Source organism: Sminthopsis crassicaudata, chromosome 1, assembly GCF_048593235.1.
Source record: "Sminthopsis crassicaudata isolate SCR6 chromosome 1, ASM4859323v1, whole genome shotgun sequence".
In the NCBI taxonomy this organism is placed as follows: domain Eukaryota; kingdom Metazoa; phylum Chordata; class Mammalia; order Dasyuromorphia; family Dasyuridae; genus Sminthopsis; species Sminthopsis crassicaudata.
The window spans coordinates 161,647,936-161,665,185 of record NC_133617.1 but is presented as its reverse complement, the minus strand read 5'-3'; the positions used below and the strand labels follow the sequence as shown (position 1 = coordinate 161,665,185).

The following is a 17,250-nucleotide window of genomic DNA, read 5'->3' as shown; positions in this document are numbered from 1 at the left end:
TAATGTTTATATGGTTGCTTTTCCTTAACTAAATACTTGTTTGCCTTCTATTTAAAGGACAGGAAGCCTGACTGAAATTCTACAAAACAATAAATATACCATTTTTAAGGGGGAAAAAACCAAAAACAATTCTGGTTCACAAACGCTTGAAAAAGTCTAATAGTGGAGATTAAAACTCCCAGATGATAAAGTAACAAAATTTAAATGATAATTTTTTTTATATAAGGTAACTCTACAATATCTTCAAAGACAATTGTAAATTTAACTAATTTGAATCTTTTTTCGTCTTCTTCAGATTAAGACATTTGCCACCATTACAATATAAGCAACACACACACAGATATATCTTTGTAACAATCAGCATAATAAATCAGAAATAGACTTTTTACAAGCAAATTGTAGTCTCTGTTCAAAGTTAAGTTATTTTTTCTGAACAATTAGTAACATTTTTATAAGTATCAAGGCACCATGTGTGCAAAAACAGCAGTTAAAGCTTTAGGAATATGAAGGACTTAACAGTGAAAGGAGGCCAATAAATACCAGTTGTTAAACTTGTGGGTTGAAAGACGACAGTATGCATGCTGGGTACACCCATAAAATATTTATTAAACTCTGACTCATACAAAAAGGCAACAAGGAAACTGTAGTCTGCAACTCTCACTTTCTTTTTCATTTTCAGATAGACTGGCCACAAAATTGTGTGACACTTCATTGTTCCTCATTGTAGTTTTGATTGTCATCTGTAGAACATTTCCATAAATATTAACATTGCAATTATTGGGGACTGATTCATCTGCTTTCCAGAAGTGGTCCCACCACTTTAATCTGGCAATTTATCCTAAGTCTACTAAGCACTTTATTACAAATACTCGTTTTGCTTAAACTATAATTCTCCAAACTTTTTCAACCGATAGGTTTTTTACCAAGGAAATATGATTAAAACTCAGCTATTCTTCAAATGATGATGTATGGGAAAATAAAAATAAATTATTCTATTCTTTCAACTTAAAAGCAATTACAAGCGAGATTTTACTATGAAAACTTCAAGGTCTTTGAAAGAATAAAGGTCTCTGGAGATCAAATCTGAATATATCCATCAATTATCCAATAAGATTAAAACTTTCATTTTATTAAGTGAACTCAGTGAAATAAAACCATAGGATATTATTTTAACATTGCCTCAATCATTTTCTATTTTTAAAGAAATAGAATATAATAGAAATAGTAATAGAAATAAAATTCTCCTATTTTAGACAAGTTAGACAATCAAAATCAGAGATTTCTTAGATGTATTTTTAAAAGTAGGAAATTAGATAGCAATTGTTTTTGGCAAGAAGGCATTAAACTTCTTCAGCTTCTGTATATTCACTTCCTCTCATTTTTATTTTTGATTTCTTTTTCTTCATTCTCTCACCCAGTTTTCTCCCTTAAATGATTCCAAGAAGAGATCTTTGGTCTTCTAGTGATATTACCCTATTACCCACATTTGTGACAACTTTCAGGCTAAGAGATAGCAATTGTTAATTCTCTCCCTATTGTTTCCTTTTTAATAAATATATAACTCCTTAGATTTTAATATATGATTTTAATGCTTATTTAAATAATAAATTTCTCCTTGACAGCAGAGCAAGGAATAGTGCATACATAAAAATGGCAAAAAAGGAGTGCAAGAGGATAAAGAAAAAAGAAGACCTTTATTGCCACCAATCATTGGTTGACCCTAACCAAGAGGTTCTTTATCCATCAGTGGATCTTACTAGTACTCACTGCAAGGAACTACTGATGGGGATAGGCCAAACAAGTATCCCAGTATGACACTAGAAATAAATAGAGTTCTCTGGAAACAACAAGAACAAAAAGGGTAAGAAACTGAAGTGAAGTTGGGAATCTAGTAAGGTGTAAGACAGAGAGAAAACCACCAAGCTAAAGAGAACTGTATTCCATGTTTATGAAGACTGCCAAACCAAATTCCAAAGTTTGAAAAATTAATTCAATGTGTCTAAAAAAGTCAATGTTCCTTAACTTAAACTTACTCCTTTATTACAAGAATTCCCATCAGAACATATCTATGGAGCTTTGTTGGTTGATAAGCTGTACTTCCTAATAAAACTTTCGAAAAGAATCATGCTATATTTTGCAAAGCAGTATTTTCTATAGTTAACTGATGCAGGATGAGTAATCCAAGTCACTATCAAGTAACATTTGCTGGACATCTACATATATGGGGCACTATGGTTACCTTTTTACATGGGGCCTCATTTTTCTAAATTTGCTTTCTTCAAGACTCTTTCTAACTTTAAGTTCTCAAATTCACTCCTAAAAGGGTATTCTTCAAAGAGATTACTCGTATTACAGTGGTAGAAAGGGAAAAAATAGTGAGTTAGGGGTAGGAGACCTAAGTTCTGGCCATAGTTCCATCACTTATTGTGACCTTAGGGAAATTTGCTTTTGGAATAATGAAGTTAGATTAGAGGAATTGAAATTCCTTCCAGCTCTAAGATTTAATTCATACATCTATAAGTAAAATAACTTTTTAAAGGCTTCTCTGAACCAAAGTGAAACCCAGGTTAATCCATGATGAAATAGAATTGAAATATTTAAATTATTAATTATAATTACTAAAGTAAATAAAATTAAAATAAGGATCAAAATAATGAAGCACAGAACACCTATGGAAGATTTACAGAATGATATAGACAAGTAGGCATGACTAAGCAGTAATTTGTATACTAGAGATGATACCCACATTGAAGAGTACATAGATTTAACAAAGAACTGATGGGTCAAGTATATGTTAAGCATTCACCTATTTGAAACACTTTATTAGAATGGGGAAAGGAAATTGGGTTCAAGAATAAAAATTACATGCTGTTCCTACATTGGAGGAATTGGTTTTAAATTTAAAAGATGGCTATAGTGACAATATAAGCAGCTAAATTGTGAAATGGAAGATAAAAAGTAGGTGAAATTGTCTCCCAAAAATGGAATAGTTTAGGATATTAAAAATTAGGAGGGGTTCTTAGAGTATCTCTTTGCTTAGAGGCAGAACAATGGATAAGATGACCTTTAAAGACTCATTCTGACCATATGGTTTTATAATGCTTCTGTTAGAAAATCAAATAAGCAAAAAGCAAATTGATTTTGTATTATAAATCTTTCATTAAATATTTAAATTCAACTTCAGCACTGAATAAAATTAAAGCACTTTTACATCTAAAATGGTAAGTATTAAACTTTCAGGTCACTTATTAGTTTTCAAAATATAATCTTTAAAAAGTTAATCAGAAGGCAGTTAGTTTTTGCCTGAAATTTTAATTCATCAGGATGTTTATAAGGAAAAAAAAAATCATTAGGTTTAATGTATAGTATTTAGCTTTTACTAAAAAGAAACACAATTTAACAAACTGTATTTTGGGATTTTTTGGTGTTTGTTTCTCTTTCCTTACATTAAGTATGTTCATTTTAAAAGAAACAAATGAATGAATGTGAGAAATGTGAGTGAGTGGATGAACTCACTTTTCAATCTCAATGCCAAGAGGATTAGCAGGACGTAAGGACAACGGAGGAATTCCTTTATTTCTGTCAGTGCGCATATCATAATAATTCATTTCATCAACCCAGACAGCTGACTGATCCAAGATACCTAGAGAAAACAAAATATATGTCCTTAAAAAAGGCTATCAAAAGACTTTCTAGCTCTTGCTATTCTAATTTTTTAAAAGCCCATATGTAAGATATATACTGAAATAATATCAAGGAAGTTTAAGAAAATACAATTAGGACTAATAATCTAATTAAGTCAGCCTAAAAGCTATCAATAGCTTAGACAAGACAAATTAAAGTTATCTTAAAAGCAATATACTTTACAAAAAGAAAAACTTTTACTCACTATACTTCACACAAAATATAAATAGTTCTGCAGAATCAAATATGATAGCTCAGATAGAAGAATTTAGAAGGTCAATAGGTAAAATGAAATATAGTGACATGAGACAATCTTATTGTGCTAATTGAGTATTATGGATTTATTCTATCTTTGGAAAAATTGCTGAGAAAGGTTTAATAGCATTATTTTAACTTAATATCTAAGAAAACTTAATCCAATAAGTTTTGACTTTATGGTGCTAGTTGGTGATCCATAATATGCACAGTTTTTAAGCTTTCATTTTCTGAATTTCTAAACCATGTTATAAGCAAACAAGTACATTTTTTCAAAGAATAAAAAATAAAGTTGCATATATCTTTTGATAAAGTGAACTACATTTCTTTCATTCTCATTTCATATAAACTTATTTTTCCCCCATGACTTATGTAGCAAATTAACCAGCAAATGATAATACATTTAGAACTAAGAGTGAACCAAGTTCTTCTCTATCTCTAATTTATAAACATGGAAACTAAGATCCATAGATGTTAAGTGACTTGCCAAATATCACACAAAAAGGAGTAGGCACACTTTATAATGTATTGTAAAGCCTAAAGTTATTATCCTCAGCTACTATTACTAAGTGCTTACAAAACCACATGACTCTGCTGTTTCTCTGTACATTACTATCATCAGTGCTGCAAACATAGCTGTAATACTAAAGTATTTTACTTTTTTAAAGGATAGGTGTAGATGACACCAGAAACATTTTTCTCTTCTTTGAGGAGATGCAATATTTCTTTGGATCACATGAAAGAAGTAAAGGGCCACAATGTTTAGTTCATTACCAAAGTCAGTTTTGAGGCTCCTCTGGAAATGAAGTAAAGGTAAAAGTAACATTCATAAAATTGAATTCAATAAAAAAACAAAGAAATTTAATTTGAAAATTTTTAAAATAAGTGAGCCACTTTGAGAGAACTGAGAGTTATGCCTTTAAAAAATGTCAAAAATAAAACTTCCTTTAAAAAAAAAAAAAACTTGGTAAACTTTTGTTATCTTAAATGAGTCTAAATTTTGATCCAATAAAAACTCTTTGATTGAGTCATAATTTCATTGTAAAATAATGTCCTTCCCTATATATTTGGGTTACTTGTTGAACTATTCAGAGTGCTTTGACATAAAAGGTGATAAGGTTGTTATTACAAATAGATGATGACAAAATAAGAAATCTCTGAGTTATAATTAAGTACTTTATGCATCACTAAACCAATCTTTAAGAATGAAGGAAATTAATTTAAGGTCTAAAACAATGACTCCAGCATTACCATAAGACGTTTTCTGCTTTTGTAATTTTTTTAACTTAAAAAAGAAACAAAGGAGAAAAGGAGGAATGAAAGGAAGTAGGAAAGGAAAATGGAGAATCACATAATTTGCATATATTTGAATTTTATATGAAATTTCCTTTATATTTTTTGGAGAGAGGAATAAAAACAAACATACAATTCATTTTACTAAATTAGCACCTAGAAGTGTTGAGGAAAAAAGTCTAAATGAACCATTTTGTCAAAAGATTTTGGTTCTAAATAAACAAAAACAAAATCAAAAACACAAGAATAATACTAACTCAAACTGCCTGGCAGTTATAGCTGAAATTCAAAATCGTCGTCCTGCCATCTATCCAACTATTGATTAGTCATTTTACACCACTGAATCTTAATTTCTTCAACTTTTATTAAAAGAGAGGTTTAGCTAGAGGAGCTAAGTCCATCATCCTATCCTTTTCTAGAGAGAAAAACAAAGAATTGATATCCAGTTTAATTGTTAATATTTGTGTGACTTTTTCATACTGTCTTCTTTGGTTCAAACTCTTTTCTTACAAAAAAATGCAGATTAGCATAACATAAATTATTAATTTATAAAATCTGAATTAAATTTGAGAGAAAATATAATTTCAACTAATAAATATTTCCTAAAACTTTTTTTTTAATTTTGTTTCCCCTATTAGATAGAAAGATAAAAACCATACCAATCTTTTCTGGCTTGAGAAGCTTGAAAGATACTGTAGAGGTTCCTTTACCTCCCGATTTTGTAGTGACAATGATGTCACCCTTGTCATTTTTGGCCTGTCCCACTCGACATACTATTTTACTGGCAGACATCCATTCTGCAGTAAGGAGGCAATTGTGTCCACAAATTGTCAAACCTGAAAAATCAAAGGAATCAGTTTAGTAAAAACAAGTAACAACTCCTACATTATGTCAGCTGTTTTTTCTGCTGGCAATACCCATCCATCAATCAATTAATCAAAAAGAGGTTTCTAAGGGTCAAGTACTAAAAATGTTAAGACAGAAGTAAAACATTGTTGCTCATGTGAGGAAAGACAACAAGCATATAAAGGAAGACACAAGAATTGAGTGATAAAAAATCTTCATGTAGTATCTGAGTTGAACTTTGAAAGAAACTAAGGAATCTAAAAGGTAGAGGTGAGAAAAGAGTGCATACCAGGTAAAAGACATGGCCAATAAAAAGACCCAGAAATGAAGTTAGAGAATTCTGTACGAGTTTCTGTGGAAAGGACCATTTGCCTGATTGTAAATGTACATGAAAGAGAATAATAATTAACCACAATTGCAAGGAAACATGCATTCTCACAATGTCTCTAAATACATACATGTACCCACAGGTATACACACATACACAAAGAACTGTGTCCTTCATTTTTAATGACTTTGTGGGATGATGTATGTGTGAATTGGATTTAAGTGAGAAAGAGGTGAACAAAAAGTCAGCCTTATTCTCTTCCAGAATCATCAAAATGCAATAGCAAAACAACAATCAAGATGACTGGTGATGGCCTAGGATGCAGTGGAAGACTTTGGAGCCTTCACTGTCTGACCAAGCTTCAAGCACCTGCAGCAACTGCCTTCATGGTCATTGGAGCAAATTTTTCTCATCAGTCCATTCCACTAGGGGAAATTTTATATGCTTGGAGTCATTCCCCTAACTCACCAGGTTTATGGCTCATTGGGTTAGCTCATCTGTCAAGACAATTTATCTGTGTGGCCACTATGCATGCTGCAGCTTCATGAAGAAAAGTTAATGCCAAATGGACAAGCGGCACTGAAAAGAGCTCAACAAGTCCTCATACCAGAGGTCCTAGTCCTCCTTGAAGTAAATGTGTGTGTGTGTGTGTGTGTGTGTGTGTGTGTGTACATACACTCACATATGCATATTATGTATAGCGTACATATATATTTACTAATTTGTGTACACATTTTCCCCTGCTTTCCCTGTGGGATAATTCTCAAGGAGTGAACTCCTTGAACACAGAATCTAATGATTTACATTTTGTTGGGATTTTTGTCTTTCTATGCCTAGTAGAGTGCCTGACATATATACCAGTTAAATTCTAATTGGATTCAGTATTTCTATGTCATGTGCACATATACACACATGAATGTATGTACACACATGTCTCATTCTATACTCCTGAGTGTTGTATCTGTCTATCAAGAAATAGCTAATATGTTTTACCAATCAGTTTTCTGGAACTGTGGTTGGTTAGTAAGAATGCTCAGGGTGTCTAATTCATTCAAATTGTTTGTCTACATAATATTGTCATCATATAAATTGTTCTCCTGAATTTTTCATTCAGTTCATATGGTACTTCATTCTGCATCAATTCATATAAGTCTTACCAGGTCTCTGAAACCAAATCCTCCATCACTTCTTATTATACAATAGTATTTTATCACACTGATATACCATAATTGGCCCAGTCATTCCTCAATCAATGAGCACTTTCTCAGATTACTCTTCTTTGTTATCTCAAAAAAAGCTAGAAATATTTTTCATATATTCTTAATTTGTTTTATGTGAGATTAAGCTTTCTACTGAATGAATGCCCATCAGTTGGAGAATGGCTAAGTAAGTTATGGGACATGAACGTTATGGAATATTATTGTTCTGTAAGAAATGATCAGGAGAATGATTTTAGAGAGGCTTGGAGAGACTTACATGAACTGATGCTAAATGAAATGAGTAGAATCAGAAGATCATTATATACAGCAACACCAATATTATATGATGATCAATTCTGATGAATGTGACTCTTTCCAACAATGAGATGATCAATGCCAGTTCCAATGATCTTGTGACAAAGAGAGCCATCTACACCCAGAGAGGACTGCAGGAACTGAATGTGGATCACAATATAACATTCTCACTCTTTTTGTTGTTGTTTGGTTGCATTTTGTTTTTTTACTCATTTACTTTCTCTTTTTTATCTGATTTCTCTTGTACAGCAAGAAAATTGTATAAACGTGTTTATGCATATTAGATTTAACATATATTTTAACATGTTTAACATATATTGAATTGCTTGCCATCTAGGAGAGGGGGTGAGTGGAAGGAGGGGAAAAATCTGAAACACAAGGCTATACAAGGGTCAATGTTGTCAAATTATCCATGCATGTTTTGAAAATAAAAAGCTTTATTTAAAAAAAGAGAGAGATCAAGCTTTCCCTTAATTTAACTTCCCTAATTCTTCCTTCTATTTTCTCTTCCCATCTATTTCCTTTTTGAGTGAAATGTATTTCTCTACTCAATGTCAGAGAATAAGATTCAAGTGTTAGTCATAATTAACCACTTCTTCTAGTTTACACAGACTTCTCCTTATACACTCTATGTAAGACAATTTCCCCTAATAATTCTTTCTTCCCTCCCATCCCCCAGTATGTTTGTCTTCTCTCTTTCTATTGTTACTTTAAGTAACATCAAGTCACAGCAATTAATCCCAAGATATCTTTCAAAAGAGATTCTCTGACTTCTGAAATCTTGAGAGAAAATAGAAGGGACACATGCATTCTATTCCCATATTAGAATATAAACTGTTTATCCTTGTTTGTTATTTAAGTTTGCTCATTCATGTTTAACTTTTTGTTTATCTTAACTCCTATGTCTGAACTTCAAAAATTCTATATAGTTCTGGATTTTTTTTATTTTTTTTTTTTGCTGAAGCAATTGGGGTAAGTGACTTGCCCAGGTTCACACAGCTAGGAAGTGTTAAGTGTCTGAGATCAAATTTGAACTCAGGCCCTCCTGGCTGGTGCTTTATCCACTGCACTACCTAGCTGCCCCTAGTTCTGGCCTTTTTTAAAATCAGGAATGCTTGGAAGTCCTCTTTTTCATTAAAGATCCATTTTTCCCAGTACAGCATTATACTTTGTTTTGCAAGTTACTCTTGGCCCTGAGGCTATATATCCTTTTTCTCTTGGAATATTCCAAAGTTCTTTGCTCCTTTACAGTGGTGGCTACTAAATTATGTGCGATGCTAACTGTGGTTCCATAGTATATCAATTCTTTCTTTCTGCCTGAAGTACTTTTTCTTTGACTTGGAGGTTCATTTTGACTACTATGTTCCTGGAAGTTTTAATTAGGAGGTTTCTTAGTAGATCCTTTCTATTTTCACTTCCCCTTCTGGTTCTAAGGAATCAGTGCAGTTTTTATTAATATTCTCTTGAAATATAATGTCTATGAAATAGGTTTTTTTGTTCATGACATTCAGGTAGTATAATGATTCTAATTTTTTTCTCCTAGATCTTTTTTCCAAACCAGTTCTTTCTGTTATGAGATATCCTAAATTTCATTTTTTCCCTTCAGTCTTTTGACTTTGTTTAATTTATTATTATTATTATTATTATTATTTATTATCATAGAGTCACTGGATTCTATTCGCTTTTAAATTTCAAAGAGTTTCTTACTTAGGGAAAATCCATGTGTGCTAAGCTGTTAATTCTCTTTCCAGTTCTTTCTACCATAGCTTTCATTTCTTTCCTTTTTTTTTTTTTTTTTTTTTTTTTTGCTTTTATTTCATTGATAGAAAATATTTTTTAACTTTTTTAAATTCTTGCTTCATCTTTTCCAGAAATTCTAACTGAATTCATACTACACTATGTTTTGCTTTGAGGTTATATTGTAGATGTTTAAGTGTCATTCTCTTTTATGTCTCAAGCCTGCTTTTTTTCATAGCTTTTATAGTGGAATAGTTTTATTTTGTTTACTCATTTTTCCAGCCTAATTATTGACTGAAGATAAAAAAAGATGTGAAAAGAAAAATAATTAATAGAATTATTAATTAATTAATAGAAAGTTTGTATTTAAGTGATAAGGTAAGAACCAGATTATAACAGATTGAGAAGTGAATAGGAAGATAAATTAGAGCAAGTAGTATACAGCAAGCAGCTTTTTCTAAGAATTTAGCTCTGAAATGGGTAGACGATGAAGTACAATAGTTTAAAACAGGTGTTCTTAGCCTTTTTGTATCATGGTCCCTCTAGTAATATAAAATTCGTGGACTTTTTATCAGAGTATTTTTAAAGGAGTTAAGAAAAAGAGGTTAAATTTTAGTTTAAGGTTAATGAAAATAAGCATGTAATTTTTTTTCCCATTCAAGTTTCCATACTACCTGAAACAAAGATTGTAAAACTCTTGTTAAGAATCCCTGGCTCAGGGTGAAGTAAAAAGACTTTTTTAAGACATGGGAAAATCTGAACATGTTTATAAGCAGGAGAGAAGAAATCAATACAAACATACTGATGATCAGATAAAGAGGGACCTGGAACTAAGGCACAGGTAGAAGAACAGGACTTGGCAAGGACTATCAGATTTTCCATGGCTAAAATAAAAGAAGATAGAATTACCAATTATTTGAAGATATCTTTTTCTAAGGTGTAGAACTGGAAAAAAGAATATGATCACAAGAAGACCTGAATTTTCTCACAAAGTATAAATTAAGGTCCTTTGGTGAGAAGAAGAGGGAAAGGTCAATGGCAACATAATCAAACACAGAGCTGGTAGTTTTTTTACAATAAGTGTGCTTTCATGCCTATAATATATTATAAAAATCAAAGAATCTAAAAGTTGGAAGGGACTTCAGAGGTTATATAGTACCACTGCAACCTGAATAAAAATCTTTCAAGCTACAACATACATGACAAGTGATTGTGTAACATATGCCTAAAAAGTTTCAGTGTGGGGAAAACCACTACCTCCTAAAGCACCCCTCTTTATTCACTTTTGGATACCTCTGTTTGAAAAATATCCCTTACAGCAAACAGAAATTAGGCTCTCAGCAATCCTATCCATTGCTGCAAGTGTTAGAACCCACAGCCCAAGCAAAATATATCCAATCGCTCTTTCACATGACATCAAAGTAAACACTTAAAGAGAGCTAGTATGCTTCTCACTCCCTGAAAAGGCTTCTCTTCTTTAGGCTGTAGCATTATCTCTAAGCCCACTACTACTTTGTATTCCAGCTTATAAATATCCACACTTATCATAACACCTAAAATAGTACACAATAGAATTTTCATTTCTTTAATGCTAAAAATGATGACTTTCTTAATGCAGTTTATGAATGCATTAGTTATTTTTGGTTACTAATTCCTTTAAGGAAGTAATTGTTTTCCAAGTCTAGCTAAGATGAAATATTCGGGTTTTTTTTTATAAATCAAGGGAGAGTTCTCAGCTCTTCTCCCAAGCTTGGTGCCAGGATCTACTGTATCTCTCAGACAAGATAGTGAAGGCTGGAATCAATGGATTTTGCCATAGTAGACACCTGGTGACCAGAGCTGCATTCAACTAAGGCAGAGTACACATGTGTTTATCAATGACCCTTTTATGAACTTCAACTATACGGTTATGTATTCCAATATGATTCCACTCATGGCAAGCTCTAGGACACTATCAAGCTGGAATGGAAATCTATTGTTCAATGGAAAAGTTATCACCATCTTCCAAAAGGGGAATCCCACCAATATTAAGGGGGGAGATCCTAGAGCTGAGTATGTTTTAGAATGCACTGTTATCTTTATTATCATGGCAAAACCCAGGGCTTATCTAAAAGAACATTATTTCTGTCCTTCGTTCATGCAGAATGTTTTTGATAGAAATAAACCAGGAGGAGTACAATAATTCCCTTAAGATTGTCAGTAATACATCTTATACTACTAATTGCTTAGTTCCCCCTTGGCCAAGGTCATTCATAACAACTTTGACATTGCTGAAGGATTCATGACCACAGTTCATGCCATACTACTACCCAAAACATAGTAAATGGTGTTTCTGGCAAGCTGTGATATGATGGGTATGGTGTTACCTAAAACATCATCCCTGCTTCTACTTGTGCTACTAGGGCTGTGGGCAAAGTTACACCTAAGCTGAATAAGAAATCCATTGCTATGGTCTTCTGAGTCTTTGTTCCCAATATATCTATTATAGATCTGACCTGCCATCTAGAGAAATCTGTCAATTGTGATATCAAGAAAATGATACAGCAAGCATCCCTTGAAGGGACCCTTGAAGGATATTTAAGACTACAGAGAACACCAGACTGCATCCTAGCCTTAAGTCTTCTACGTTGGATGCTGGTGCTGGTATTGCCCTCAATAGCCATTTTGTCATATTCATTTCCTGATATGACAATGAGCATGGTTACAGCAAAAGTGTAGTAGACCTCACGATTCATATAGACTCCAAGTGGTAAAGTGAAAAGTAAAGGATCTTCATCCCCAACCAAAAAAGGGATTCCACCACTGAGGAGCTAACATATCCCTAACATATCCCTAACCTATGACTCTATATTTGGGATTCCATTCCCCATTCACATTCTTGACCTAATACACCACTTATAATAATAGGGAGAAGCATAGAATGTTATACTGTGTATCATCAATAAAGTCACCATATTCAATAACCCTTCCCCCCCTACAAAAAAAAAAAGAACATTCTTCTAGGAGCAGCATAGTATAATAGAGAGTTCAGTTTGAAATGAGAAAGCTTATGTTTCAAATCTTATCTCTAACTAGCCATGTAACCCTATACAAGTCATGTAAGAGACTGTATTTACTACTTAAAGATGAGCTGTGAACTACCCTGGTAGAAAGTGTTCCTCTAACACCATGTAAATCAGAGATTCTTTCTATATTTGCTACCAGTCTGAAATGATAATAACTTCTGACATATATGAAAGTGGAGTTACATATAGTCCTATTAAGTTTACTAATGAAAACAATTTACCCAAAACCCACAGAAATTGACATTCATAATACAGTAAAGTAGCATTGAAGTATACTAATGAGTAACTTATGTCCCAGTAGGTTCAGAAGTAATATATGATCTGCAAATTTAGTGTCAGTTATTTTTTAACTTTGCATTTTCCATTTGTATTTTCCATTTCTAAAGAGCAGTGACCAATTTAATAAATATTTATGAGGGAAAATAGGCCAGAATGTGTGTGCCTGGAAACCAAACACTTCACACTTTTTCTCTTCTTATTAAACTTTCCTGAGTTACTCAGAAGTCAGGCTTGGAGATGCCAGTATTTTTTGTCAGATATCAAGAACACATACATCAATAGATGCCAAATTTGGTTTAAAATACTGAAAAACAGAACTTAAGTCATCTTTTGTTATAACTAAAAATACAAAGCACTACTAAAAAAAGAATATAATATTAAATATAAAGGGATATAACCAGGTTTCTTTAGGACTAGCCAATAAGCTTTGTATAATATTGCTTAGAATCATGACCTTAGGGAGTTTTCAAAAACCAAACTTCATTTACACATAAAGGGAATTTTATTAGTTTAAAAGAACTTTTAGGCATTTTTTTTGATAATGAATGTCCTATTTTTTTTTTTTTTAATTTAGTACTGACATGAGTTTTTATGGTACAAAGAACCTGGTAGATTTAAAAATCTGCTTGGAGCAAAACAAAAAAATTTATTTCAATAATAGATGTCATAGCAGAATTTCATAATAAAAGGGCTTTTTATTTGGGTTCCATATTAGTAAAGTGTTCTGCTAGTAGACTTTAAACTGAACATAAATGGCCTTTAGAATATATGAGATAATTCTAAAATTATCCTAATATTTTAAAGATACTCCTTAAAAAAAATTGTTCTTAAAAAAAGGCCTTAAAAATTCTAAAAATACAAATCTTAAAACTTTGATCACTTAAGAAACATTATATATATTATATGTACCACTGCACCACCTAGCTAAGATCAGTAGACTTCATTACATCCTCAAAATAACCATGAGATTAGTGATATTACTATCCCCATCTTTATAGTTTAGGATAACCGAGGCAAGTAAATGTCAAGTAAATGGCTTACCCAGAGTTATACAACTAATAAGTATCTGAAGCAAATGAATTCAGGGAAAGCAAAGATTTTATTTTGATGATAAAATAATGACAGTATGAATTAGGACAGGGGCTCTGGAAATAGAAGCAATACTAAATCTTGGAGACAATAAGGAAGAATAAACAGAAATGAATGACTAATGGCATATAGGGTTTATGATTTCATAAACTCATATGACCATAATAATGAATTAGATAAACAATAATTTTTCATTTTTATTCCAAATCATTACCTATAGGTAACTCTGATATGATTTAAAATAAAATTTCTCTTTTCATCTGTTCAACCTAACGCACATAAATTTACTCCCCACAAAAGTAAAAAGAACATTCTGGTAAATGCTCTTTCCAACTTACCTATGAGATCAGTTGGCCCAGTTCCTAAGTTTTCTCCTCTGATTGTAACCTTCGTCCATGAGATACCTTCATTTGGAGAAATTCCTGTTACAAGTGGGGGTTGTCGTGATCGAGACATGCTGTAAGGGAACCAGTAATGAAGTTATAGACAATAACCTGTTAAATAGAAAGAAAATTAAGATCAATTTAATATACTATGAAGGGCAGAAAACATTTAACAAAAATAGGTACATCCAATATTCAGAAAACAAATAGAAAAAGTGTTTCTGATTTTCTAATGATCAAATAATTAAGATTTGTTGCACAATGATCTTGTTCAAAGTACTTTACCGGATACTTATTGAGAATTACACATTTAATTTAAAACAAGTGCTCTATACTGAAGGAGTTTTCATTCCAATGGTAAATGGAATATAAACAACATATATCACTATAGCAAAAACTGTCATAGATAATTTATGAATTGTGCTGTTGTTTGCAACCACTTTCAATCTGGTTTCCAACTGTATCATTCAAATGAAATCTCAATATCCAAAGTTTACAGTGATCTCATAATTGCAAATATTTGTCTTATTTCTCATTTTTCTTACTTTTTCTAAGCATATGACATTACTGACAACAGTCCTAGATATTTTCTCTTCTCTAGGTTTTTATGACATTGTTCTAAAACAGTTGGTTATTCTCCTATTTACTTGCCTGAGGGTTTCTTTTTAGATTCCTTGGTTCTTTTGATAAATAAATCAATAAGCATGTATTAAGCTCTTAAGATATTCCAGGCCCAAGGCTAAGGTTGGAGGTACAAAGAAAAACAAAAATAGTCCTGGGCCTGAAAGAATTTACATTTTAATAAAACATTATACGAATAAATACATATTCAATTTAGCTCAATAAGCATATATTAATTGCCTACTATGTGCCAGGTACAGTGTTTTAGTACTGGGGGTACAAGAAAGAAATTCTGCCCTCAAGGAGCTTTCAAACTAATGGGAAAAGACCACACACAAAAGGACACTAAAAAAGGGAGTCTGGGATTAATATTATATGTGATATGAAAACCAAGCAGAGGAGCTGATGGAAAATGGAGAGTTGTAAAGTTGTAAAATCTGAGCTCCCTATAGAGAAAGACTTTGGGAACTCATTGTTCTGTTATCCAGTGTGAAAAATAACCTAAGAGGGGGAGGGGAGGTTCTAGTTGTTAGAGGGACCAGGAAAGAATTGCTACAATTAGGGAGCAAAACACCCATAGGAATAAAAAAATGACTAAAAGATATTAAGTAGTTGTCAAAAAGCTAAGATAAAAGAGCTAAGAAAGAGCAGTGTCACAGAAATAGAGAAAAAGACTTGCAAAGATGGTAGAATGGGAGGAACAGATTAGATCATTTATATAACTATTCCAACAAAAACCAAGGAAGTACAGTCCAAATAATAATGTAGAAATTTAAGGAGAAAACAGATTGGTTCATTTCTGAAAAACTTAAGAATTGTGATTCTAGAGAGCAATGAAGGAGTCATATAGAATGAGATACATACATTAAAAAAAAAATTTCTTTAATATTTTTTCCTCAGTCACATTCAAAACAATTCTTTTTTTATATTTATTTTTAAGATTTTTGAGATGGAAAATTATGTCCTATTTGTATAATATGATCACACTAAGTGGTGATTTAATTATCTTTTTGACACTATTAAGCAGTGTCCTACATCATATATCATAAATTAATCATTTATCTTTAATAGAATTACTTTCAGAACTTCATCTTGCTAAAATAACTAAATAAAAAGCCTCTGATTTTTAAATAGAAAAACTCTACTGTCAAATATAAGATATTACCACTGAATTCTTTTAAATATCCATATTATTTATTGAATAGTCTATAAAAACATAACAATGCACTTTTATGGTCCTAAGTAATTTTAGTGTATACTAGGTATAGTAGGTATACTAGACACTAAAAAAGTCTCATCAAAATATTTTATGGTAACTTTTCATAAGTCACAAATTTTTAGTGTGAAAAGGAAACTGATAAATCAACTAGTGTAATCCCATCATTTTATAATCAATCAAAATCCCAGAGAGGTCAATTACCTTGAGTTCAGAGTTCTTCCTATTCCATATACTTCCTCCCACCAAATCTTTCAGGATACTGGAAAGACCACATTCTCAGCACTGACTGGTTTTGATTATAGGGATTCTGGATCCATCCAGTTATCTGTGCAAATAAATGCAATGTTGTAATACCTCTAATCTAAAAAAGAAGAGAAAAGAAATTATAGATTCTTCCCAAATACTCTTTATCAGGAAGAATGTGGAGAGTTCAGAAAAAAAATCACAAGCTAAACTAGGCCACCTCTACCCTAAAGCAAACATAAAGGTAAAATAAAAATTGTACGTTAGCTGGAAGGTTCTCTGGATAATTGCAACTATTCAAGAATCCGTCTCATAATTCTGGTCATATTTACACCATCAGAGCTCAAATGTATTTTGAGAATCTAAACCAAGCAGTACTAACCAGAAGACCTAAGACAGATCAGTGAGTGAGTGTATCATATACAGGAATATATCAAAGCTCTGAGTCTCAATATCATTGATGGCTATTATAAAGGGAACATATACCCCAGGTCACATAAAACAGAATATTTAGTTATTATGCAATGAGGGTTTCTTTCAAACATAAAATATGCTTATACTAGAAGAAGAGGAAGACCTCCAGTGTTTTGGATATATTATCTTTAGAAAAGATTTATGGGAAACCAAGTATAAGAATCCCATAGGATAAGGAGGTACAATCCTTTTTCCCCCATACAAACTAGTATAGAGTCAA

The 17,250-nt window shown here is 32.0% G+C and overlaps 1 protein-coding gene and 1 pseudogene across 7 annotated transcripts in view; one reads left to right on the top strand and one right to left on the bottom strand.

Moving 5' to 3' along the window:
* EXOC2 (exocyst complex component 2) overlaps positions 1 to 17,250 on the bottom strand; it is a 219,817-nt gene that overhangs the window by 170,950 nt on the left and 31,617 nt on the right. For 3 of the 7 annotated variants that reach the window (XM_074270394.1, XM_074270421.1, XM_074270446.1), the window contains exons 2-5: positions 16,515 to 16,674; positions 14,429 to 14,584; positions 5,892 to 6,068; positions 3,517 to 3,643 (exon numbers count right to left, since the gene is read on the bottom strand). In XM_074270394.1, coding sequence (XP_074126495.1) covers positions 3,517 to 3,643; positions 5,892 to 6,068; positions 14,429 to 14,546 — 422 coding nt within the window. In that variant the 5' untranslated portion in view covers positions 14,547 to 14,584; positions 16,515 to 16,674. The remainder of the gene's footprint in view (positions 1 to 3,516; positions 3,644 to 5,891; positions 6,069 to 14,428; positions 14,585 to 16,514; positions 16,675 to 17,250) is intronic. The other 4 variants (XM_074270410.1, XM_074270438.1, XM_074270401.1 and 1 more) reach the window with 2 other exon arrangements.
* Positions 6,706 to 12,410, top strand: LOC141552197 (glyceraldehyde-3-phosphate dehydrogenase-like; annotated as a pseudogene).